Below are 25339 nucleotides of genomic sequence, written 5' to 3'. Positions count from 1 at the left end.
GAAAAATGTTCAACAATGCAAATAGTTAACAGAAAAAAAAAATGCAGTTTATTGTAATATCAAAGGGATATCACTTAATCTCAGGGACAAACTCTAATCATTTTTCTTACTGTCATGCAACTTATTTACCCTTTGAAACTACATAATCAAATACCACATTTTCATAAATAGAAGACAAACAAGAGTCTCATTTACCTAGTGATGCATAGGAGCCCCCATTTTCTTTTTTATTGTTCATATTGTTAACTCTATGTGGCAGGAAAAAATGGACTGTGTTTGAATGCAAATCTGATATTGGGCTGTTAAGAGCTGAAAAGGATCCAGACAGAAAGGATCAGAATGGAAGGGGTTCCAAGCACTAACACAATAGGCTTGAATGTTCAGGACATCCAGAGGTGGAAAATTACCAAGGTATGTTCCAGGTTGATTAAGGGTAATACAATCTCTGAGGATGTGGAAAGGTTAAGAGGATCATGGGCAAGAGAGTACAATGACATTGATAAGGATTTAATTGTCAATTCAATGCACCCGACTTTTTATGTCACTTCACCATTAGCCTTGTCAAAACCAAAAGTTATTGCCATCTCTTCTTTGTTGCTTTGCTTATACATGGCACTTGGCCAAGCGATTCATCAGTACTCATCAACATTTTGAGAACGTGGGTGGAGAACAAACAAGTGGGAAGCACATTTATTTGCTGAGTCATTCTTTGTTATTGAAAGTGCTGGGTCATCAACCATTCCCTCAGTTTCTGGCTGTCCTCTATCACTTTCCATGTCCTCACTTTCATGTCCACACTTCTCATGTTGTTGGGAAAATGGTCCTTCCATATTCTCCCCATCATCATGGTCTTCAAATTTCAGAAACTGAAAACTTTCCTCCTAATGTTATACAGTATGCAGCAAACAATAATGATTCAGGTAGGACTCAGAAGATTGTATATGGTATTCCACTTGATTTACTCAGGCACTTAAAATTAGACTTTCAAATGCCGATCGACTGCCATGTCACACTTCTTTTCAGCAAAAAGGCTCTATTATATTTGTTGTGGATTTTTATTTATTCAAATTGCAGGGATTAACCCATTTTTAACCAACCAGTTATTGCGCTTCCAATCATGGTGACTGATAAATTGTTGAATTGTTTCTTGATGGAAGAGTACAAACAACTAAAACTATTTTCCATTCACAAGATAAATAGTGTTGGCAGTACCTGCAATGCCCATGAGTAGGTGGTGGTGAACTATCTTCTCAGATGAATGCACCACTTGAACTATATGTGGTGAATGCACTCCCTCAATGCTGAGAGATAGAATTGTATGAATTTGTCCCAGCAACAAAGATGACATGACAATACATTTCCAAACGGGGATGTTGAGTGATTAGAGTGGTGTAATCAGTGATGGTGTTCCTAAGAGCTTTCTTCCCTTGTCCTTCCAGATCTAGGTTACAGGTTTGGGACATGCATTTAGAGTCATAGAGATATACAGCACAGAAACAGACTTCTTTCCAACTCCACCATGCCAACCAAATATCTGAAATTAATCTAGTCCCATTTGCCAGCACTTGGCCCATGTCCCTCCAAAACCCTTCCTATTCATATACCCATGCAAATGCATTTTAAATATTTGAGTTGTACCAGCCTCCACCACCTCCTCTGGCAGCTCGTTCCATACATGCACCACCCTTTGTGTGAAAAAGTTACCCCTGAGGTCCCGTTTTAATCTTTCTCCTCTCACCCTAAACCTACGCCCTCGCGGTTTGGACTCCCATAACCCAGGGAAAAGACCTTGTCTATTTGATTAGATTAGATTAGATTAGATTACTTACAGTGTGGAAACAGGCCCTTCAGCCCAACAAGTCCACACCGACCCGCCGAAGCGTATACCACCCAGACCCATACTCCTACATTTACCCCTTCACCTAACACTACGGGCAATTTAGCATGGCCAATTCACCTAAGCAGCACATTTTTGGATTGTGGGAGGAAACCGGAACAACCGGAGGAAACCCACGCAGACACGGGGAGAATGTGCAAACTCCACACAGAGAGTCGCCTGAGGCGGAAGTTGAACCCGGGTCTCTGGTGCTGTGAGGCAGCAGTACTAACCACTGTGCCACCGTGCCGCCCACATTTACTCTGTCCATGCCCCTCACGAATTTATAAACCTCTACAAGGTCACCCCTCAGCCTTCGACGCTCCAGGGAAAACAGCCCCAGCCTGTTCAGGGAAACTTTGTGAGTTACTGCAGAGCAGCTGGAAGAGACTATGCTCTGTTGCCAGATTAGTTCATAGTGATAACACTGAAGGTTTAAAGCATGTTTAGGAATGTTTCAAGTGCCTATCAACTGATTTTCCTGAATACTGATGAGCTTTTTGCAAGTTGTTGGAGTTAAATCACCCGGGCAAGTGCAAGTATTCCTTCACTTTCCTGGTATGCAGTGAAATGATTTGGAAAGTTAGGTACATCACTCATCAAAAAATATTCAACATCCAAGCTAGTTTTTAAAAAAAAAATCATAGTATTCATACGATTGGTCCAATTAGGCTTCTGGAAAATGGTGCAGAATGTAACAATTTATTGACTGTCAAGGGAAGGAGGTAAACTTTCTCTGGTTGAAGACAGTCATTGTTTGGTACTTGTGGTGACATCAATGTTACTTGCCACTGATCAGCCGAAGCCTGAATGTTTTGTCACATGTGGGACAGATTGATTCATTATCTGAAGGATTGCGATTAAAACTGAACACTGAAATCACCAGCTAACAGCTATAATTCTGACCTGATGAGAAGGTAGTTAATTACATAGAATTATATAGGTTTCTTGGTACAGAATCAAGCCACACAACCCAACTGGGATAAGGGTGCAGCAGGTCGGGATAAGTGTGCAGCAGGTTACAATTACTGTGAAACTCATTAGGATTACTGTGCAAGAGGCCAGGAGGCTCGTGCAGCAAGTCAAATCTCAGCTCTTTACATCTCTTTCCTCACTTCCTTGGTAAAGACAGGTAAGAAGCAGTTATTCAATATGTCAGTCATGACCCTTGCCTCCATGTGTAAACCCCTTTTTTCAGTCCCTAATGTTCACGACTCCTCCCCGTACCACTCTTTTGCCATTTACATGATTGTAAAGGACCTCCTTAGACAATCTGAAATATTGGCTGCCAATGTCTCTGCATACACTCTAATTGCTTTTATTTCGTTTTGATTCCTTTCCAAACTTTCGATGTTGCTCTCAGTGCATTATTAACCTACTAACTGAAGGTAATGCTGTTGGTATGGTGTACAGAGACTTTCAAAAGGCATTTCATGAAATGCCACATATCAAACTGGTGAGGAAAGTTTGAAATCATGGAAAAAAAGGGTCAATAGCAACATGGACACAAATTCGGTTACATAACAGGAAACAGAGTTGTGATGAATGGCTGTTTTGGGGACAGGAGGAAGGTTTATATTGTAAGTCCCAACAATCATCCTTTGATCATTGTTCTTTCTTTATGTATTAATGATATATAATCTTGGTGTTTGATGTTTGATTTCAATATCTGCAGGTCATTAAAGAACCTGAAAGTATTATGAACCATAAGGAGTATAGTGTGTCATTCCTCAAGGATGTGGACAGTTTGGCAGAATAGATGAACAAGTTGTGGATGAAATTTAATGCAGAGATGGATGAAATGGTTCATTTTGGGAGGACAAACACAGAGACAACATAAAATAAAGATACAATTCTAAAGGGGATACAGGAGCAGAGAACCTGGATTGTTTAGAACTCACTGAAGGTGGCAAAACAGATCAAGTGAGCAGTTAATTTAATATATGGCATTCTGGGCTTTATCAGGAGTGGATAGATGTTATATCACAAAATACCGCTTTGTAATATGGTTCTGGACACCACATTTCAGGAAGAATGTGAAGACATTAGTGAGGATGCATTAAGTGTTTTTGAGAATGCTGAGGAACTTCAGTTCTGTAGAACGATTAGCAAGGTTGAGACCATTCCCCTGGAGAGGAGAGGGTTGCGAGGAGATTTGATTGATATAATTCGAAAACATGATGAACCTGGGAAAAGACGACAGAGAAAAACTGATCCCCCATTGGGAGAATTCAGAAACAGAAGTCATAGATTTGAAGTAATTCACGAAAGAAACAGAAGGAAAAGTCTCTTCACACAGTGAGTTGCAAGGATTGAGAAAGCACTGTCTGAGAGTGTGGCAGAGGCATGGTCATTTGAAGTTTTCAAAAGGAAGTTATCCATAGATTAAAAAGAATTGCAGGCGAAAAGCAGGGAAGGTGAATTGGTGCTTCAAAGAGCCAGTACAGAGGGAATGGGCAGAGTGGTCTTCTTTTAAGCTGCTCCAATTCCATGATTCTGAACAGTTAGATGGTGGTGTTTATGCTCCACTTCAGCCTCCTTCCATCTTTCCTCACATAAATCTATTGTTGTACACACTCTGCTTCCTTCTCCCTCAAATGTTTGCTGAACTTCCCCTTTAAGGGATCTAGAACATTCTCCTCAGCCACTACTACCTGTGGAGGCAAGTTCCACTTCTCACCAGCTTTCCTGAAAATACATTTCTCCTGAATCCTTTACTGGATTTCTTGGTGACTATCTTACCCTGACGACCTCTATTTATCCTTTTCACAAGAGGAACCAATCTCTGTATCCACTTGTTAAAGCCTTCCATAAATTTAAATATTTTTAGTAGGTCACCCTGCAGCCTTATATCTTGGCGAAAAAAAAAGAGACCCAGACTGTCAGTCCTTTCCTGATATTTCTACTATCATCCTTGTAAATCTTCTCTGGACCCTCTCCAGCGCTTCTACAGCCTGCAGGCAGAGGGCTTTGAACTGTTTGTAAAATAGCTCAGATTACCATCGCACAAATCCCACAATCAGCAAGATCACTGACAAATAGAACTTGCTGCAATATTTATGTGTAACATTAACAGATCAGCTTCACATGTCCTGTAGCTAGACCCAAATACTTTATCTCAATTTCAAATTAAACAATATGAATTGCAATAGAGATCAACAAATCCAGAATATTCAGAACCTTATGCAAATTTGCAGGATTTTAATAGCAAGCAAAATTGTATGAAATATAAAACAGATGTCCAGCCCCCTGAGAGAACTAAGTTAGAGTCAGTAGTTTGAATTGTGCAAGTTGATCGGTGGTATGGTTGAGCACACAGATTCAGAGATATTGAATGTTTCAAAACTAAGGTAAGGAAATATCTGTTTATTATAGTTGGACCAAACAAACTAAACAAGAAGTAGTGAGATAAATGCTTGGTCAATATTAGCACGCTGGAGGATGAGGCTAACATGTAAAACACAAATGTCAAATGACATTGATACCAGAATGTAACAGGAGATTTGAACTCTCAACAGTCCCAAGATCACAAAGTAAAGAGATTATTTATTCTACAGAGATCAGATCATTGTCAGTATTAAGGGAACTTAAGAGATGAATAAGAACCTATTTGGTGTATTTGCATGGTGTGAATCTGTGGGTTTCACTGTGCTGAGAAACTCCTTGGGCTGTTCCAAGAGTCCACACTTCCCTGCTACTACCAAAGACATTTTGTTTCAAGCTAGGGTCTGTTCAACTGCTTCAGCTGTCCTCCCTCACCATTGCCAACTACTGGGGGAAGGTCCAAATTGTTAGCTCCCATACAGGTTTCTAATCAACCTGGTCAGAGATGTTATTACCTCTGGAGCAGGTGGGACTTGAACCCAGGTCTGCTTGGTTCAGAAGTAGGGACACTACTACTGTACTAAAAGAGCTACCGTTCACTCCCTTGTGTAGTGCCCTCCAACACTGCTGTCACTTGTTGCTGGGAATCCCAGTAAAGTAACGCTGAAAATTTATAGGACATCTAACAAATATTTGAGCAAATGAGGCACGGGCATCTTAATAATTCTATGATACATAATATGTGCATTTTGAGACAATGCTCTTACAGAGGTAGAAGACTGAAACTGAACAAATGTGTACCAGTTTTAAAATAAACGGTTCTGAGGAAGAGTCATTCGACCCAAAATTTTATCTCTGATTTCTTTCCACAGATGCTAGCAGAACTGCTGAGCTTTTCCAGTAATTTCTGTTCTTTTTTCCCCCTAATTTACAGCATCTGCAGTTCTTTTGGTTTTGAAAGTAAATGGCACAACATTCAATTTTTCCAAGGGTCAACCACATCATTGGCACAATTGCAACCATAATAATCCTCTCATCAAAATTCTGAAGCTTTGTGGTGCATAAGTAAAACATTGAAAACCAACTTGCATTGATATAATGTTTATCATACAGGGTGATGTCTCAGAGTGCCTTACAGATTTCTGAATAAAATGTCAAGTCATACCCTGGCATTATAAGCTGGCTAACAAGCACAAACACAATAGCCATTGAAGCTTTATTCAAATGTTCTCTCATTAAAATAGGACATATTTCTCTACAAAGATTGCATACAACATAGATATTCCCCACAGTTAAATTGTCTTCTATGATCAAAAAGATAGCTATGACAAGTATCGTCAGCATTCTGGTATTTCTGTTCTTGTAATAAAAAAAATAGAAACACTGCGACATGTCAAAGTTTCACCTGCAATTATTTTGAATTTTTAACTGCATTATGCAAAAATATCATAACACATAAGAATTTGTTGCGTACTGTGTATATTGATGAAGGAGATTATTAAAACTCATCTGTGACATTATTGGTCCTTTCTTTCCTGAAATGAACATGATGGTCATCAGCCTTTTAACCAATTGTTTGGGATACTAACAAATTTGACAAGACATTGAAGTAAAAACTTTGGATGAGGATTGAATGTGAGTTCTCTTACCTGCATAGAATTCAGGACTGTATACTGCACCCACAACTGGGTTTAATTTCCATCCTAAAAAAGAGTGGAGAAAAAAAAAAACTTTATACGATGTTGGAAGAGAGTAGAACTCCTCTTATAAAAAGGTAGATTTATTCATTATATACACAATGAAGAAACATGTACTACACTCTAAAAATAGCAATAACAGTCATTAGATTACATGTAAGATTCATAGCCCTCATTGAAATGTATGCACAAATACCACATCAGCTTCAGTTGAGAGCAGCTCTTTGCTTTAACACAAAGTTTTTGTTCAAGATCAGAAACAAAAACAGAAATATCTGGAAAATCTCAGTAAGTTTGGTACCATCTGTGGAGAGAAATCAAATTAACATTTCGGGTCAGTGACTAAAACTTAGAACTAAAACACTGATTCTGATTTCTCTCCACAATGCTGCCAGACCTGTTGAGCTTTTCCAGCATTTTCTGTTTTTGTTTCTGATTTCCAGAATCTGCAGTTCTTTCAGTCTTTAAAGTTTAAGATGCAAGATTCTCACAATTACAATGTGAAGCCTTGTTCCTTCCATCCTAATTGTTGCTGCAGATTCTAAAAATGTCAATTTTAAAATCCTTATTTCAAATTTGCATTTCACACTTACGCTAATTGTTCCTTGCTTCACTTTATTTTTCCTTCCATATCTGAATTTGGCCTAAATTTTCATGAAAATGCAGAGAAAATATCGAACATGATGAAAATGGTGGATGAAAGTAGATATCATAAGGAATACTCACAAACATTTTTGCAAAAACTAGACAGTGGTGATTTGTGATTTGTGTTTACATGGTTTACAGAAGTTTCTGGCTGTTAAAACATCAGCTGGGTTCCACTCAGGTCAGATAGAGTCATAGAGTCATAAAGATGTACAGCACAGAAACAGACCCTTCGGTCCAACTCATCCAGGCCAGTCAGATATTCTAACCTAATCCAGTCCCATTTGCCAGCACTTGCCCAATCCCTCTAAATCCACCACTTCCTCTGGCAGCTCATTCCATACGCATATCATCTATGTGAAAAAGTTGCCCTTAGGTCTCTTTTATATCTTTCCCCTCTCACCCTAAACCTATGCCCTCTAGTTCTGGACTCCCCCTACCTCAGGGAAAATACATTGTCTATTTATTCTATCCATGCCCTTCATGAGTGTATAAACCTCAATAAGGTCACCCCTCAGCCTTCGACACTCCAGGGAAAACAGCTCCTGTCTATTCAACCTCTCCAAATAGCTCAAATCCTCCAACCTTGGCAACATTCTTGTAAATCTTTTCTGAACCCTTTCAAGTTTCACAACATGCTTCTGATAGGAAGGAGAGCAGAATTGCACGCAGTATTCCAAAAGTGGCTGAACCAACATCCTGTACAGCCACAAATGACCTCCCAACTCGTATACTCAATACTCTGACCAATAAAGGAAAGCATACCAAACACCTGCAACTCTACTTTCAAGGAGCTATGAACCTGCACTCCAAGGTCTCTTTGTTCAGCAACACTCTCCAGGACCTTATCATTAAATGTATAAGTCCTGCTAAGATATGCTTTCCCAAAATGCAGCCCCTCGCATTTATCTAAATGAAACTCCACCAACCACTCCTCAGCTCATTGGCTTTTAAGAACCAAGGGCTAACACTCCAAAACATAGGGAGAAGATCTGACAGAAGCAAATCTGAGCAATGTGGATTTCTTTAAGATGTCTTGTGCATCTCTTTATAAAGATAAGGTAGTCCTTTGGATTTGATCCTGGGACACCTTTCAGGAATGTCAGGTGGCCTTTAGAATTGTTCAAAGTCAGCAACCATGTGTGTAAAATGTGCATAAATTCTTTAACTCTCAAGCTAATTAGAACTATCAACCAGGCTGAGAAATTAAATGTTAACATTGTCAAAAGCAACTGTCAACAGAATCTATCAAAAGTGTAACAAGAATAATGGGCGGCATAGTGGCTCAGTGGTTAGCACTGCTGCCTCACAGCACCATGGACCTGGGTTTGATTCCAGCCTTGGGCCACTGTCTGTGTGGAGTTTGTATATTCTCCCTGTATCTGCGTGGGTTTTCTCTGGGTGCTCCAGTTTCCTCCCGAAGTCCAAAGCTGTACAGGTGAGATGGATTGTCCATAGTAAATGCCGGGATACAGGAATAGGGTACAGGGCGAGATTTGATGGGATGCTCTTTCGAGGGTAGGTGTAGACTCAATAGACTGATTTGCTTTTTTCCACACTGTAGGGATTCTGTGAATTGTGAAAGGGTACTAACAAACTGGCAAGCCACCTAAAGTCCTGCCCATGAAATATTTGAGCAAACTGTCGAGAGGTTTTCTTAAAAAAATGTCATTGCATGCTATTTCATTGTCCTTTGACCTCAGTGTTAGGGTATCTAATGATTCATGATTGCTGCATGACTCATTTAACAACTATCCATTATCACAGCCAGGTACCTGACATTTCACAGGGAGAAAGTGAGGACTGCAAATGCTGGAGATCACAGTCAAGAGTGTGGTGCTGGAAAAAGCACAGCAGGTCAGGCAGCATTCGAGGAGCAGGAAAATCGATGTTTCAGGTATAAGTCCTTTGTCAGGAATCCTGTTGAAGGGCTTATGCACACAAGGTCGATCCTCCTGCTCCTTGGATGCTGCCCAACCTGCTGTGCTTTTCCAGCACCACACTCCATTCGACTGAGTGCTGCAAGTGTGGTTAGAGCTGCTTTGATGTTGATCGATGAATTCTAATGCTTGTTATTATAAAGATTGTGTACTTGACTTCAATAATCTTTGCTTTAAGGCTTTAGGTAATTTAAAGATCATAAAAATAGCATTTCTTTCTTATGTAATAGTGTTTTTTTCCATATGATATGGTAAAACTTAGAATTTACTTTATTGAACTTTATATTACCTAATTTCTGCGTGGGTGCTGAGGTTAGTTCATTGTGGATATTGGAGGAATTGGCATGATAGATCTAAGGGCAAAGGGTTTGAAGTGATTGGCATAAGTTGACATGGGGCTATAAAGAGCTGAAAATGTGTTGCTGGAAAAGCGCAGCAGGTCAGGCAGCATCCAAGGAACAGGAGCAGGATGCTGCCTGACCTGCTGCGCTTTTCCAGCAACACATTTTCAGCTCTGATCTCCAGCATCTGCAGTCCTCACTTTCTCCATGGGGCTATAAAGGACCATCTCTGGGATAGATAGACATATGAAAGCATGGAAGATATGAGGGGTTACGAGGGGGGAAATTACAGGGCAGAGTATGGCATGGAAAACAAGAAGGACCAGGAGTGTGTTTACAGGGCGTGAGATACTTTGGGTTGGCATGGATGAGCAAGGGCAGTGTGTAGGTGATGAGGACATGTGAGGAATGAATGCTTGAGTGAGAATTATCTCCCTTTTTTTAAACATTTAGACGTAGTGCCAAGACAGGTCTCCTGCCCGTCTGTAGGTGGAGTCACCTTTTGATTTGAAATGCAGCCCATATTCCCAGACCAGGCAGGCCCTCATAAAAATCAGGCTTATAGAACCAGGAATTCTTATGACTCTATGCACTCCCCTCGCGGACAAACACCCAGACCTTACTGACACGCCCAATATACTGAACGTTTCCTTCTCTGTCTCTGCATGTTTTATTTCACAATCTTTGGTCTGATTGCTCACTCAGGTCTCAGATACTTGGTTTTCCCTCACTCAACCAATAACAACTGGTCGCTAATGCGCTGAAAGGTATTATTGGAACTAACTGTGGCAAGGGCAAATCCAACAAATGGCACATCCTGATGGTTTGCTTGTTGCAACAGACTTTGGAGCATTAATTATCTAGCAATCCTAATACAATATAGCACATTGTCTGAGATCATAAATCCAACATTGCACATTTAAAGCTTGCTGAAGGACCAGAAATGTGATATATGGAAATTAAATGATTAATTTTTAAGAATTTTATATGCCAGATAGGCAAGAGAGAGTCAATAGCTTCACTGATATAACAGAAAACTCCTGATATTGGCTCCATTATTATCTGCATGCATAGTGACCATGCTACAAGCTGGATATGCAGTGGAACATTAAAATTCCCAGCTCTACCAATCGTATCTTTTTTCCCTTTTAAAAGTCCATTGCAGACTTTATGCACATTAATGAGAATATTTTGGAGGTCCACATTTTCAACCTGACAGGTTTTCCTACCTTGTACTGCAGCCTCAATTTCATTCTTATTGAATGCCTTTTATTTTCCGCATCTCTGTCACGACATAAATAATGAACCTAATCATAGAGAAAGTTGGGAAAGGTTTCCTTAAGCCCCATTCTCTTGCCCCATGAATTTTATTAAAGCTTCTGCCATCTGGGAGCACCATTGATTAATTTGCCCAGCACAGATTCTCATATGAGCTATTTAAATATATTTCATATGCTGCTGCTATTGCCATCAGTGATCTGACAGATTTCTCTCAGACTTTAAGTTACACTAATGGTCTCTCAATTTGTCCAAGAAAAATCCTCTGAGATTCAGATCGATGTTCACAGCTGAAAGGTTGCCTCATTTTTCATCGGCTTCCTACTCCCTTCCTGATAGCTGGATCATCTAACTTTCCAGAGCTGATGTGGAGAAGACTTCATTTATCATGAAAATAATAGCAATTAAACTTTACTTTGTCTTGTCTATAAGCTTTGTGTTGGCCCATAACTGTGTGGGTTAATCATGCGAGACGTGTGTGGTTCTCTGTGAGCCCACAACAGCTAAAATGCCCCAACATGACACGTAGATAGAAGAGAAATATACAGTCAAACTCACCAAGGTGCATATTATTTACCTGGGGTTAGAGGGCAATATCTCATGTTAACAAAACTGTTAAGCTTTCTTTTTCTGATCAAAGCAGAAAATGGCATGAAGTGAATCTATCCTTCTTCACATTTCTTTTGTTTTTGAAACCATTGCAATCAAGTAATGGAGCAAGGCTTGCTGAGCTGCTTAAAATATCTCTGAATTCATCTGCCTAAATCTATAACTACTGAACAAATCCGCAGAATATTGTTTCACTTTCTTCCATATAAATATTCTGAGCTTTGCAAAACTTGAACACAATTCTAAGTATATCCTTTTTTTTTGACTTGCACAATGTTTTGCAATCTTATTATCGAAGGGATTTGGACAGATAAGATTCTCAGCATGAATTTGACAGATACAGCAAGGTTGATTTAGTATATTACAAAACCAGCTGGCTACTTGCCCTAATGGCACCAAACTGGCTGCAACAATTCTTAGGTTCATTGAAACAGAACTGGCGACTGACTGCCCAAAGTGAACCTTCCAAGCAGCTTGTCAGATTCAGGCCAGCAGCAAAGAAATTTCACATGTTGACAATTACAGACAATAGGACTAGATTTGTGGGACATGGATGATTACTCCTTCGACTGCTCACCCGACAAAAATAATTACAAAGCACCTTTTTTTTTCCCCCAGTTCTTCAGTTGTATCACCAGTAAAAGGGCACAACACAAGCTCCAACCAATTTCAGTTTGAATACCTATCAAGGATCTACATATGTTGCAGAATCTCACTGCATATGAAAAGAAGTCGACTGCCTAAAACAAGCTATGTGCTTGCTGCCAAATGGCAGTTTTCTGTGAAAATGTCAGTGGGAGAACCATCCAGTTAATGTCACCTTTGATAAGTTAAAAATCACACTCAAGAAGTCAGTCAACATCTGAAGAAATACCAGACAAGGTGATATTTGAGGCCGTTTTTTTTTAAGCACTATTCTGATAAAGCATTATAGAACTAACTTGTCTCCAGATTATCATAAAAAGGTTTTATAGCTATATTTTAAGAAAAAGAGAATCAAGACTCAATGGGGTTCCTTTAATAAAACAGAGAGATGCATAAATGTCAGTGTAAATAAGGAAATTGCAGACTTGCTGAATAATTATGACTGAATCTTCACTGTGGAGGAAGAAGAAATATTCCTGAAATTTAAGGAAAGCTAATAGAAATCAAGATCTAAAAATCACTGAACTAAAACTTAGCAAAGAAAAGGTATTTGACAAATAATGGCATGAAAGATTGCTAAATCCCCAGGAGCTGATGGCTCTCAAGATAAAATGTTCAAAGAAGTTGTTGAGGAAATTGCAGATGATTTAGCCATCATTTTCTGGTGCTCTCAATTCATGATCTACCACTTTAGTTTGGAAAATTGCACATTTAACTCTGTTATTTAAGAAAAGTGAGGAAGAGAGAAAGAAATTAAAGATTGTTAGTATCTGTTGTAAACAAGTTACTGAAATCTATATTTACAAACAAGGTAACTGAGAACTTTGTGAAATTTGGTTAGAGGGAGTAAGTTAAATCTAATAATCTTGTTGAATTTCTTGAAGAAGCAGTGCACATGGTGGATAGATGGATGTCATTGTAGACAGTTTATATGAAGTTCCCCAAACAGACCATCAGTTAAGCTTAAAGCTCATGGCCAGGCAAATTGGTGAGCTGATGAGGAGATACAGAAATTAGTAGTATCCCATAAAGTTCTATGCTGCATTTGAAATATTCATCATATTTAATAATAACTTAAATAACACAATAGAGAACCAAAAGTCAGCTAAACGTGAAATATTAGCTTGCTCTCTCTTGACCCACTGTGATCACCAACATTTTCTGTTTTCAGAATCATTTATCCAAGTTTGTTGATGTCACAAGAATTGTTAGTATAATGAGTCATGTAGAAAGGAGCACTAATGGACTAACTGAATAGGCAAATGGATTTCAATCCAATGAGTATATTGTCATCAATTTTGGACAAAAATTATTATATCTGAGTATTATGTAAATCATGAAAAACTAGGAAGAGTGGAAATTCGAAAATATTTTGGCTTTCGTGTAATGCTGAAGTACACATTCACACACAAAACATAATCAAGAAGGCTAATATTGATCTGATGAAGAGTCACTGGACTCAAAATGTTAACTCTACTTTTTTTTCCCCCAAACATGCTGCTTGACCGGTTGAGTTTCTACAGCAATTTCTGTTTTTACTTGGGGCAAATATTAGCCTTGATGACTTAAGGGCAAGGAGGTAGAGTGGAAGATATATTTTCACAGCTGTACAAAGCCTTGGTTAGACCGCACCTGCAGTGCTGTGTGCAGTTTTGAGTAGAGAAGTTAGAAAAGATTTATTGAACTTGGAAAAACTGCAGCACAAATTAATTGCTGCATTATAAGAACTTCAAGAGTTTCATTAAAAGGAGTAACTGCATAATCCAGATTTTTTTTTTCCCTGGGAAAACAGAAGGTTCAGGGATGGTTATTTTGAGGTTTTCAGCATTTGTAACAAATTGATAAGGTAGACAGACAGAGACCTTTTCCTGCCAGTGACGAGTCTGAGACAAGGGAGCATTACCTGAAAATCAGAGCCAGATCGTTCAGGGAATAAATTAGGAAATATTTGTTTATAAAAACAAAGCTGGAAAGGTGAGAACTTTCTTCCACAAAAAGCAGTAAATTCCAGTTTAATAATACATTTGAATGGCTTTGTGCGGGGGAGATCAGGCCTTGCAGTTCTTTGAGGAAGTGACCAAGTTGCTAAATGAAGGAAGGGCTGTAGATGTCACATACATGGACTTTAGTAAGGCATTTGATAAGGTTCCCCATGGTAAACTAATGGAGAAAGTGAAGTCACATGGTGTGCAGGGTGTTCTAGCCAGGTGGATAAAGAACTGGTTGAGCAACAGGAGACAGAGAGTAGTGGTTGAAGGGAGTTTCTCGAAATGGAGAAAGGTGACCAGTGGTATTCCACAGGGATCAGTGCTCGGGCCACTCTTGTTTGTGATATACGTAAATGATCTGGAAGAGGGCACTGCTGGTATGATCAGCAAGTTTGCAGATGACATGAAAATTGGTAGAGTAGCAGAAAGCATAGAGGACTGTCAAAGAATACAGGAGAATATAGATAGACTGGAGATTTGGGTGGAGAAGTGGCAGATGGAGTTAAATCTGGGCAAATGTGAGGTGATGCATTTTGGGAAGTCTAATTCTAAAGTGAATTATACAGTAAATGGAAGAGCCTTGGGAAAATTTGATGAGCAGAGAGATCTGGGAGTTCAGGTCCATTGTACCCTGAAGGTGGCTGCACAGGTGGATAGAGTGGTCAAGAAGGCATATTGTATGCTTGCCTTCATCAGGCGTGGTATTGAGTATAACAGCTGGCAGGACATGTTAAAATTGTACAAGACATTGGTTCGGCTGCATTTAGAATATTGTGTATAGCTCTGGTCGCCACATTATCAAAAGGATGTGGACGCTTTGGAGAGGGTGCAGAGAAGGTTTACGAGGATGTTGCCTGGTATGGAAGGTGCTAGCTATGAAGAGAGGTTGAGTAGATATGGATTGTTTTCATTGGAAAAAAGGAGATTGTGGAGGGACCTGATTGAGGTCTACAAAATCATGAAGGGTACAGACAAGGTGGATAGAGATAAGCTTTTTCCCAGTGTGAAGGATTCAGTAACGAGAGGTCACGCTTTCAAGGTGAGAGGTGAAACGTTTAAGGGGGACACACGTGGCCAGTACTTTATACAGAGGGTGGTGGGTGTCTGGAACGCGTTGCCAGCAGAGGTAGAAGAGGCAGGCATAGTATCTTCATTTAAGATGTGTTTGGCCAGATGCATGAATAGGTGGGAGCAGAGGTATACAGATGCTTAGGAATTGGGTGACAGATTTAGACAGTGGATTTGGATCAGCTCAGGCTTGGAGGGCCAAAGAGCCTGTTCCTGGGCTGTACATTTTCTTTGATCTTTGTTCTTTGAATCTGAGAAGGATACATTTCTGCTTGACTAGGGTATAAAAGGATATAAACTCAAGGTAGGTTGAGACTAAGATGCAGATTAGCCACAATGTCATTGATTGACAGAAGATGTTGATGGGGCTGAATGGTCTGTTTGTTTATATTTTTTTCTATGTCTGGTCCTCTGCATGGAGGATGACTATTCTGCTTTTGTTTCTCAGTATTTTCGGCTTTTATCCCCTGCACTTGATTTTTTTTGTACACCAAACCTGAAATTTACATAATATGGTGTTGAAGTGTAACATATCAGGCTATGATTGAACATGACGGAGTTATTGAAGAAACATTTGGATGGATTTTCCACGAAATAACAATCTCAAATAGACTACCACTTTGGCCCTTTTTAACAGAATGACAAAGTTCACATTTCTGTCAGTAGATTCCACACAGGGTTCCTACAGAAGTGCAGAACCATACTTCCATTTTGACAGATCCCCTCAGCACATGGAACAGTGAAAGGAAGACAAACCACATTCTTTTTTCAGGCAATCTGCTGCTACATTCTAAAATGAGAAGGTTCTTTGAATCTGAGAAGGATACATTTCTGCTTGACTAGGGTACAGTCTTTTAACAGCAACTGTGAAAGGATAATTGAAAGGACTTTAATGTTAACTATGAAGATTAAATTCCCTACAGTATGGAAAGTGGCTATTTGTCCAACAAGTCCACACAGACCCTCTGAAGAATAACACACCCAGACCCATTCCCCTACCCTATATTTACCCTGATTAATGCACCTATGGGCAATTTAGCGAAATAAACCCTAACCTGCACATCTTTGGATTGAGGGAGGAAACTGGAGCACCCAGAGGAAACCCACGCAGACGTGGGGAGAATGTGCAAGCTCCTCACAGACAGTTGGGTATCAAACTCGGGTCCCTGGTGCTGTGAGGTAGCAGTGCTAACCACTGAGCTACCACGCCTCCCAATGACTTTTGACTTTGTTTTTTACTTATCGTATAAGGGCCATGCTTAACTTTTCAAACTTTGTTTCTTTTACTACTTTGTACCTAGTTACCTTTCTCACTAAAATGGTGTCATGTGTGGTGATACCATACACTTTTCATTGTACTTGAGTACGCTTGACCATAAAATCTCATCATCTAAAGTAAGTGTGAGGTTACGGTGCTTGGAGGTAGAGTGCCAAATGTGCAAAAGGTAAATTCCGGAGGTATTCTGCCAAGTGGGTACGGGGTAGGCACTGATGGGTAGTTACCAATTGGATAGGGTATCAGGAGGGGGGGCAGATAGGTCAGGTATAGGGAATTTCATGTCCAGGGAAGGGGTATGGGGGCGCTGGGGACTGGGTCTGGTAATGGAGAAGGGATGTGAGGTCCAGAGCAGGGAAATGATGGTTGGATCCCAGAAGGTACCTGTAGGAGTCTCAGGTCCAGCATCAATTCATGCATCAAGTCTAGGAACCACAATGGGGATGGAGTCCACTGCCTCTCAGAGAGATTGGCTCCACAGCAAGGTGTGTGCAGGTGTTAGGTCCCAGGCTTAGAGAGGAGGGGTGTCAAATCTGGTCATGAAGATATAGAGGATTGTGGGTTTGGGGTTTGGGGTGAGGTTGGGGGGTGAAAGGTGGTGTATCAGGGCAAGTGGAGACAGGGAGGTGCAGTGTCATGTCCTATGGCATCAGGGCATGTCAGTAAGCTTCTGGGACAGTGTAAGATATCTGGGGGAGGTGTAGTTCACCATGCAAGGCCAGTTATTTAATAGTCTCACTTTTCTTCAGTAACTGTGTACTTAACTTCAAATATCCCCTCTGAATTCTTCGATTACATAAATATTTTCAGACAGCCTCATGGAATCTTCAATTTTCTAAGCAATCTCTTTTGTGAGTCTCCTATAATGGGGATTCTGCAGGGTCCCAGTGAACAACTTCCAGTTGCATTTCAGAAATGATTATCTGATCATCAAAAAATCCAGGCCACGGTGTCATCACCACAATGTAAGGACTAAGTGCAACGCTGTTTTCTATCTCAAAATACCAAATTTTTTTTACAACATATCCTACTCGTTCAGATAATGGATCATTTTCTTTACTTCTGTTCTTATTCCAAAAATATTACTATTCCTCAGAAAATGGAGTATTTGTCTCTGAGTAAAACCAATGTAATTCACACGTTAATGCACTGGATAATGTGCATCCTTCCTTGCTTTTGCAAATACTATTGTTCCCAAGTGAGAACCACTGCCTAGACCAGCTTAGAATGGGACTGAGGTTTGGTCCACATTTTCCTTTCTATTGCAAAATGCAGGAACTATTGGTTCCTATTGGAGAAGGCCAGTCAGATTCTTTGCTAGCCCACGATTCAGACATCACTTGAGTTTTTGTTTCTTTTATTTTGAAAAAACTTTAGTAATCCTTTATCACATATATTGCAATGTCCACACTTGGCCTCATATTCAGGCTGTTAGTCTTGCCAAGTTTATGAATGTATTTGCTCGGCTTACCCTTACTTCAAATTACCATGCCAGAATGCATGCTCTGTAACATATTCTTTTAATCATAAATCAAGTTGTCACTAGATATTTAATACAAATGAACCAACACTGTGGGCGTCTCAGTGGTTCGCAATGCTGCCTCGCAGCGCCAGGGACCTCAGGTTACAGTCTCTGTGGATTTTGCATGTTCTCCCTGTGTCTGCATGGGTTTCCTCCCACAGTCCAAAGATGCGCATGTTAAATAAATTGGACATGCTACTTTTCCCACAGTGTTCAGGGATGTGGAAGCTAGGTGGATTAGCCATGGTAAAAGCAGGGTTATGGGCATGTGGTTCTTGGGGGGTCAGTATAGACTTGATGGGCCAAATGGCCTCCATCTGCACTTTAGGGATTTAATGAACATCTCATTATTAACATCATAGATCTTAATTTAAGGTTTTGCTATGTTTCTGTTGCATTACTTGGAATTGGGAGGACACAGTTTTGTTAATTTATATTTGGTTTTCCACTGATAAATAAATGCAGTCATAGAGATGTACAGCATTGAAACAGACCCTTCGGTCCAGTCCATCCATGCTGACCAGATATTCCAACCCAACCTCGTCCCACCTGCTAGCACCCGGCCCATATCCCTCCAAACCCTTCCTATTCATATACCTATCCAAATGCCTCTTAAATGTTGCAATTGTACCAGCCTCCATCACTTCCTCTGGCAGCTCATTCCATACACGTACCACCCTCTGTGTGAAAAAGTTCCCCCTTAGGTCTCTTTCATATCTTTCCTTTCTCACCCTAAACCTATGTCCTCTAGTTCTGGACTCCCTGACTCCAGGGAAAAGACTTTGTCTATTTACCCTATCCATGCCCCTCATAATTTTGTAAACCTCTATAACGTCATCCCTCAGCCTCCAACAATCCAGGGAAAACAGTCCCAGCCTGTTCAGCCTCTCCCTATAGCTCAAATCTTCCAACCCTGGCAACATCCTTGTAATTTTTTTCTGAACCCTTTCAAGTTTCACAACATCTTTCCGATAGGAAGACGACCAGAATTGCACGCAATATTCCAACAGTGGCCTAACCAATGTCCTGTACAGCTGCAACATGACCTCCCAACTTCTGTACTGAATACTCTGACCAACAAAAGAAAGCATACCAAATGCCTTCTTCACTATCCTATCTACCCGCGACTCCACTTTCAAGGAGCTATGAACCTGCACTCCAAGGTCTCTTTGTTCAGCAGAACTCCCTAGGACCTTACCATTAAGTCCTGCTAAGATCTGCTTTCCCAAAATGCAGCACCTTGCATTTATCTGAATTAAACCCCATCTGCCACTTCTCAGCCCATTGGCCCATCTGCTCAAGATCCTGTTGTAATCTGAGGTAACCCTCTTTGCTGCCCACTACACCTCCAAATTTGGTGTCATCTGAAAACTTACTAACTGTACCTCTTATGCTCGCATCCAAATCATTTATGTCAAAGACAAAAGTTAGAGGACCCAGCACCGATCCTTGTGGCACTCCACTGGTCATAGGCCTCCAGTGTGAAAAACAACCCTCCACCACCTACCTTTGAGCCAGTTCTGTATCCAAATGGCTAGTTCTCCCTGTATTCCATAAGATCTAACCTTGCTAATCAGTCTCCCATGGGGAACCTTGTCAAAAGCCTTACTTAAGTCCGTATAGGTCATTTGACATTCTTGGGTACCGGCTTTATTAGCTCACAGGATGACATGTGCTACAATCATGAAAGGTATTAACCTGAAATTCCTTGTATCCTGATCTGAGGAACTATGCTCAGATTGCAACCAATTCTTCTCTCCAGTACTGACCCATTTAGACTCTTCAAGTTGAGGAGGAGAATCATCTCTGGCATAACACTAGTGTCTGCCTATGCCTTCAGGAAACTCTCATGCTCAACTGCTTCCAGGGTAAAGTTGCCCTGCCCACACTCCCATCCAGATGAAAATGGGCAGAGAGACTTGATTGTGGGAAGTCCCCTGGAATCCCTCCATTACTTTTGGCAGACAGAGATTCTAGCCCTGATATGTAACTCGTAAAAACAGCCGGCACTTGCACAATTGGATACTTCATTGTTCTCCACAATGAGCTTGCCAGATTTTGGATGGAGTATTGGTTGGGGACCAACAAATCCTTCAAAGTGAAGGCCACTGTCTTCACAAAGAAGTATTTTGTAAACTTTTTCCTTTAATAAAAGAGAAGAACTCATCCATCATTTACATTGCAAAAATGTGACAAGCCAGTGACACAATTAAGTATTTTGAAATGATTTACATCTCAACACCATATGGTTATAAACAAAAGAAAGCAGTAAACACTTACTCATGAAGCTGACACCACATTTACACTACTACCAGTATCAATATCGATCAACTTGTAATAACTGTCAATGCCAGTAAATTCCAATCAATGATGAATAAATCATCAAGATTCCAGTTACAATATCAGAAGAAAATCATTTGGATTAGATGACAAAGCATAATGCAGGCATAAAATTGATTACTAATTTCAATGCAAATTTATAAATCACTAAAAATCACACTTGCAATGTTTGAAGGTTCAGCAGTTCAATACGGAGTCATTCCATCTACAGAGAGATATGTTAGTGCTCTTCAAGTTAGATGAGTGAGAAAGTAAAGGAAATTCAGAACAGCATTTTCTTCACCTTATTTTGAAAATGTCCAGATTGGGATGGCCATAACCTTGTCTTATTTTATAAACTAAACTTCCTGTCTGCTTACAAATGCTCATCTTTGGGGTCTATCTATACAAAGCAAAATCCCATCAGACTAACTTACATGTTAAAGATGAGTCAATGGTAAACTTTTTAAAAACTTCTCCGTCAGTGCTTTAACTATAAAAATAACCCATATTCATATAGCACCTTTAAATTTCTAAAGTGCTCCAAGACAATTCAAAGGAGAGTTAGCTGAATAAATGTTGTACTGACCCATATAAGGCTGTTTGTCTTGCCAAGTCTTATGACTATAATTGCTAGGTTTACCATGACTTCAAATTACTATGCGTGAATGCATCCTCTGTAAGATATTCTTTTAATTTCGGTTGGGCTCGGTTATCTCTCAGAGATCAGGAACTGAAATGGGTAACAGCTCATGGTCCTGAACAACATTTTCAGATGCCCCTAACTCTCAGATCTACAATGATTTTAATGTTGCAGACAAATAAAGACCGGGGAATGGGCTCACCATCCAATCTGGTACCAAATATTGGAAGGCCTATGGAAGACCTTCCGGCACTCAGAGATCATTAACCCCATTGGCTGAGGTGGGAGCTGCTGATCTGAGCACTGAGCCTCTGAAGTAAAAGCTTGGGTGGGTTTGGTTTTACCCTTGAGTCTTCTCCTCCATTCAAAAAGATCATGACTTTCTGACTGTAACCTCAAATCTACATTCTCTTCTATTCCTGACAATGGCTCAACCCCCAGCTGATCAAGAATCCATCTACCTCTGCTTGTAAAGTATTCAAAGGTTCTGCTTCCACTATCTTTTTGAGAGAAGTAGTCCAAAGAGTCACGGTCCTCAGACAGAAAGTGTTTTTTTTGGTTGCCTCATCGCGGTTTAAAACCTGCAACCTTTGAGTTTGAAACAGTGACCCCTGATTCCACATTCTCCCACAACAGGAAGCAATCTCTCCACATCCAACCTGTCCAGACCCCTCAGGAATTTATGTTTCAAAAACTTTGCTTCTTCCTCTTCCAAACTCCAGTGGATACAGGCCTGACCTATCTTTCTTCATCAGAACCTCCCCCCCCCAACCCCCCATTCCAGGTATTAGTCTCCAATATATTTACATGCTTCCTTCAGTAAGGTATCCAATACAGTCGAGTACTCAAGGTGTGGTCTCACTAGAACCCTGTATAACTGAAGCATAATCATCTTACCTTTCTTTTCAACTCCACTTGTGATAAATGATATATTCTACTAGCTTTTGTAATTACTTGCTGTCTCTGCATTCTAACCCTTTGTGATTCATGTGCTAGCATACCCAGATCCCTCTGCATCTCAGAGGCCTGCAATCTCTTACTATTTAGATAATATGCTTCTTTTCCTTTGTTCCTGCCAAAATGGACAATTTCATATTTTCCCACATTATAATTCATCTACCAAATCTTTGCCCACTAACTTTCACTTCTTAAAATGTCTATGTAGCCTGACAATGATCCTGGAGGGCTCTCTCTTGGAGAAGGGCAGAACCCTCAAAGGCATGCCAAGTGGGCCTCACCTTCATTCCACTCCCTTTCTCGCCCTGACTCCACCTGTACCTTGGACATTGGGATGTCCAGATAACTGACTGAAAATGCCAAGTGGCACAAGAACACTTGAAAAAAAAATGGTGTCTAACTGACTTCCACTACTGCCTGCAGGAGGTGATCTGTCCCTGAGTTGCTTGACCAAAAATGGTGTAGGGTTGCCATTATGGTGGCAATCCAACACAGAGGATAGCAACATGTATTTGTTTTCCTACACCCTCCAATCCTAACTCAGTTTAAAATATGATCTATTATGACATTTGACCAGCAGCTTATTCAACAAGGTAGGTTATTAAGGAGGGTGCTAAAGGGGTCAAGAGAGGTAAAGAGGTTCAGGTTTAACAGTTCTTTAAAACTCAGTGGCAAAAGGCTCAACCACCAGTGACCAAACAATTCAAATTCCCGATTTTTCAGAGGCCCAAAGTGGAGTAAGCGGGTATTTTGCAGGATTGTCGAACAAGGGGGATGTATAGAATGAGGAAGGGGCAGATCATGGAAGCATTTGAAAACATTGATGAGAATTCTAAAATCAAGTTGTCGTGGGAACAGGAGCCAGTGTAGGTCAACAAGGACTGGGGTCGGGACTGAACAGGACTTTGGCATAAACTACATACAAACATTGTAGATGTGGGTTTATGGAGGATAGAACCTAGGAGTCAGATTAGGACAGTATTGCAATAGTTAGGTTTAGAAGGAATAACGCACGAGCGGCCCTTTCAGATGAAATGAAGCTGGGCTGGAGTTGGGCTTTATTTCAGACGTGGGAAAAATGTTGCATTAGCAATGGCACTCATGTTGGAGTCAAACACAATACCAAGTAGATAAATAATCTCATTCAAACAATTGCCAGGCAGAGAAGAGAGATTGTTAGCAACTGAATGGAGTTTAAAGTGAAGACTAAAGTCAATAGCTTATGTTATCCTAACAGTATACTGAAAATAATTTCAGCTCATCTCATACTGAATATTGGGAAGCAGTCTGGTAGCTTAGTGGCAGCAGAGAAGGTGAGAGAAATAGTGGGAAAGCAGAGCTGGGCATGGTCAGCATACATTATTTTGAGTGGAATCACCTAAAGGCAATATGTAGATGAGAAATAGCAGGAGGGCCTAGATCCAGGGCGACAATGTAGAAGTCGGAAGTGAAACCCTTGCAGCCCATCCTCTGATGAGAGTGGTACCCAATGAAGGAGAGGCGCTCTGAAAGCTAGTGCTTCTAAATAAACCTGTTGGACTATGACCTGGTGTTGTGTGACTTTTTTAACTTTGTCCACCTCAGCACCGCCACATCATGGCTCCCAGTTCCTCAGCATCCAGCAAGTTATCTCATTGGCTTCCTCTATTCAGACTATACTCGAGGGCCCTCTCTGACCTGCCCAAGCAGCAGGAATGCACATGTTTGTACCATGTCCGCCAGCCTGATGAAGGTGCCATCCTGTATGAGTGACCAACATAACTCACCAGAGAGAGACTCCCTTCCCATCCCGCACCCACATCATTCAATTTTTCATCTCGTGAGGTAGAGTCCATGATCCTACATGTATGACACATAATGAGATGATATACCTTTCCTGCCACACCTCTCCTTGGAAGTTTTACGAGTGAATGGATGCTCTTGGGCAGGACTCAGCATTTTTAAAATCATTGCTGCTAACCTCTGCATCACAGAGATGTTAATGTTAGATTTGTGAGCACCAATAGCCTAGTGCAAACTGACCAACATTTGAAGCCTAAGCACATTCACCCCACATGCAATGCAGATGAATGGGCTAAGTGAGCAAACGGCAGGTCAGGCAGCATCCAAGGAGCAGGAAAATCGTCGGAAGGGCTTTTGCCCGAAACATCGATTTTCCTGCTCTTCAAATGCTGCCTGACCTGCTGTGCTTTTCCAGCACCACTCTGATCTAAATTCTGGTTTCCAACATCTGCAGTCCTCACTTTTGCTTAAGTGAGCAAACAAGCTGCCCTGAGATATAACCATGTCCAGTCTAAGAGCTGAGTACATGTCCCTGCAGTAGCCTTTCAATGCTAGTTGCCTGTGTGCTCCACAAAGCAGGTCCATGCCCCCAAAGCATCCTCCAAGGGAATTGAGGAGTTGCATTGTGGATAGTGAAGGGTTGGCAAATCTTGAGCGGCAATGTCCATGGACAAGAGTGAGTGAGACTGGTGCCCATGGATCACACCTTGAGATGCTCTTTCATGCTGAACTGAAGTTGGCAGGTACCTGCTCTGACTTCCATGTTGAGAATTCCCAACATCTAAATGGTTTGCCACATTTGATGAAATAGGAATCTATATTAATCAGCTGAGATGCATTGTTAAGAAAATTATTTTCAAGTGATAACTTCCCATCATTGCCAATTCAACTCAACTTCTGGCAGATGCATAAACGATGCAGCACCTTGGACCTGATGTTGAGATAGGCCTTGACAGATTTCCCATGTGATTCTGCCACAAACCCCACCATAGCTCACATTATTCAGGCCCCTATAATGTGCTGCCCAATGCTATTTTGTTTTGCTGTAAGCATTTTAATTGTGGACATGGTGAAATAGTGGTAATGTAATTTGGCTAGTAATTTAGAGGTTCAGGTAAATGTGGGACACAGATACAAACTTCTTCATGGCAACTTGCAGAATTTAAATTCAATTAAATGAAGGTAAAATCTGCAGTTGGAAGCAACCCTCTACAATGACTCACAAGAAACTGTCCATGATTTTTTTTTTTAAAAATCCAGTTTGCTAACATTCTCCAAAGGAGGAAATCAGCCAGTCCTATCTGGTCAGTGCAACTCGGTTCAGGGGTAATCTTGGGTCATCAAAAACTGGTGGCCTTGCCAGAAATGTCCACATCTCATAAAATGAGTCTAAGGGTAAGTTAGAAAGAAGTTGGATATTGGGATATGA

At 40.6% G+C, this 25339-nt stretch overlaps 1 protein-coding gene across 19 annotated transcripts in view; it reads right to left on the bottom strand.

Annotated features, from left to right (window-relative positions):
- The window catches only part of rbfox1 (RNA binding fox-1 homolog 1), a 1740493-nt gene that overhangs the window by 123447 nt on the left and 1591707 nt on the right, over positions 1-25339 (bottom strand). For all 19 annotated transcript variants that reach the window (XM_043711606.2, XM_087997810.1, XM_087997809.1 and 16 more), the window contains one exon: positions 6850-6903. In XM_043711606.2, coding sequence (XP_043567541.1) covers positions 6850-6903 — 54 coding nt within the window. The remainder of the gene's footprint in view (positions 1-6849; positions 6904-25339) is intronic.

The sequence above is a fragment of the Chiloscyllium plagiosum genome, unplaced genomic scaffold, assembly GCF_037043375.1.
Source record: "Chiloscyllium plagiosum isolate Xiang-an unplaced genomic scaffold, Cpla_swu_hap1 HiC_scaffold_20, whole genome shotgun sequence".
NCBI classification, from domain to species: domain Eukaryota; kingdom Metazoa; phylum Chordata; class Chondrichthyes; order Orectolobiformes; family Hemiscylliidae; genus Chiloscyllium; species Chiloscyllium plagiosum.
The sequence above is the reverse complement of the archived record's forward strand: the minus strand, read 5'-3'. Positions and strand labels throughout refer to the sequence as shown.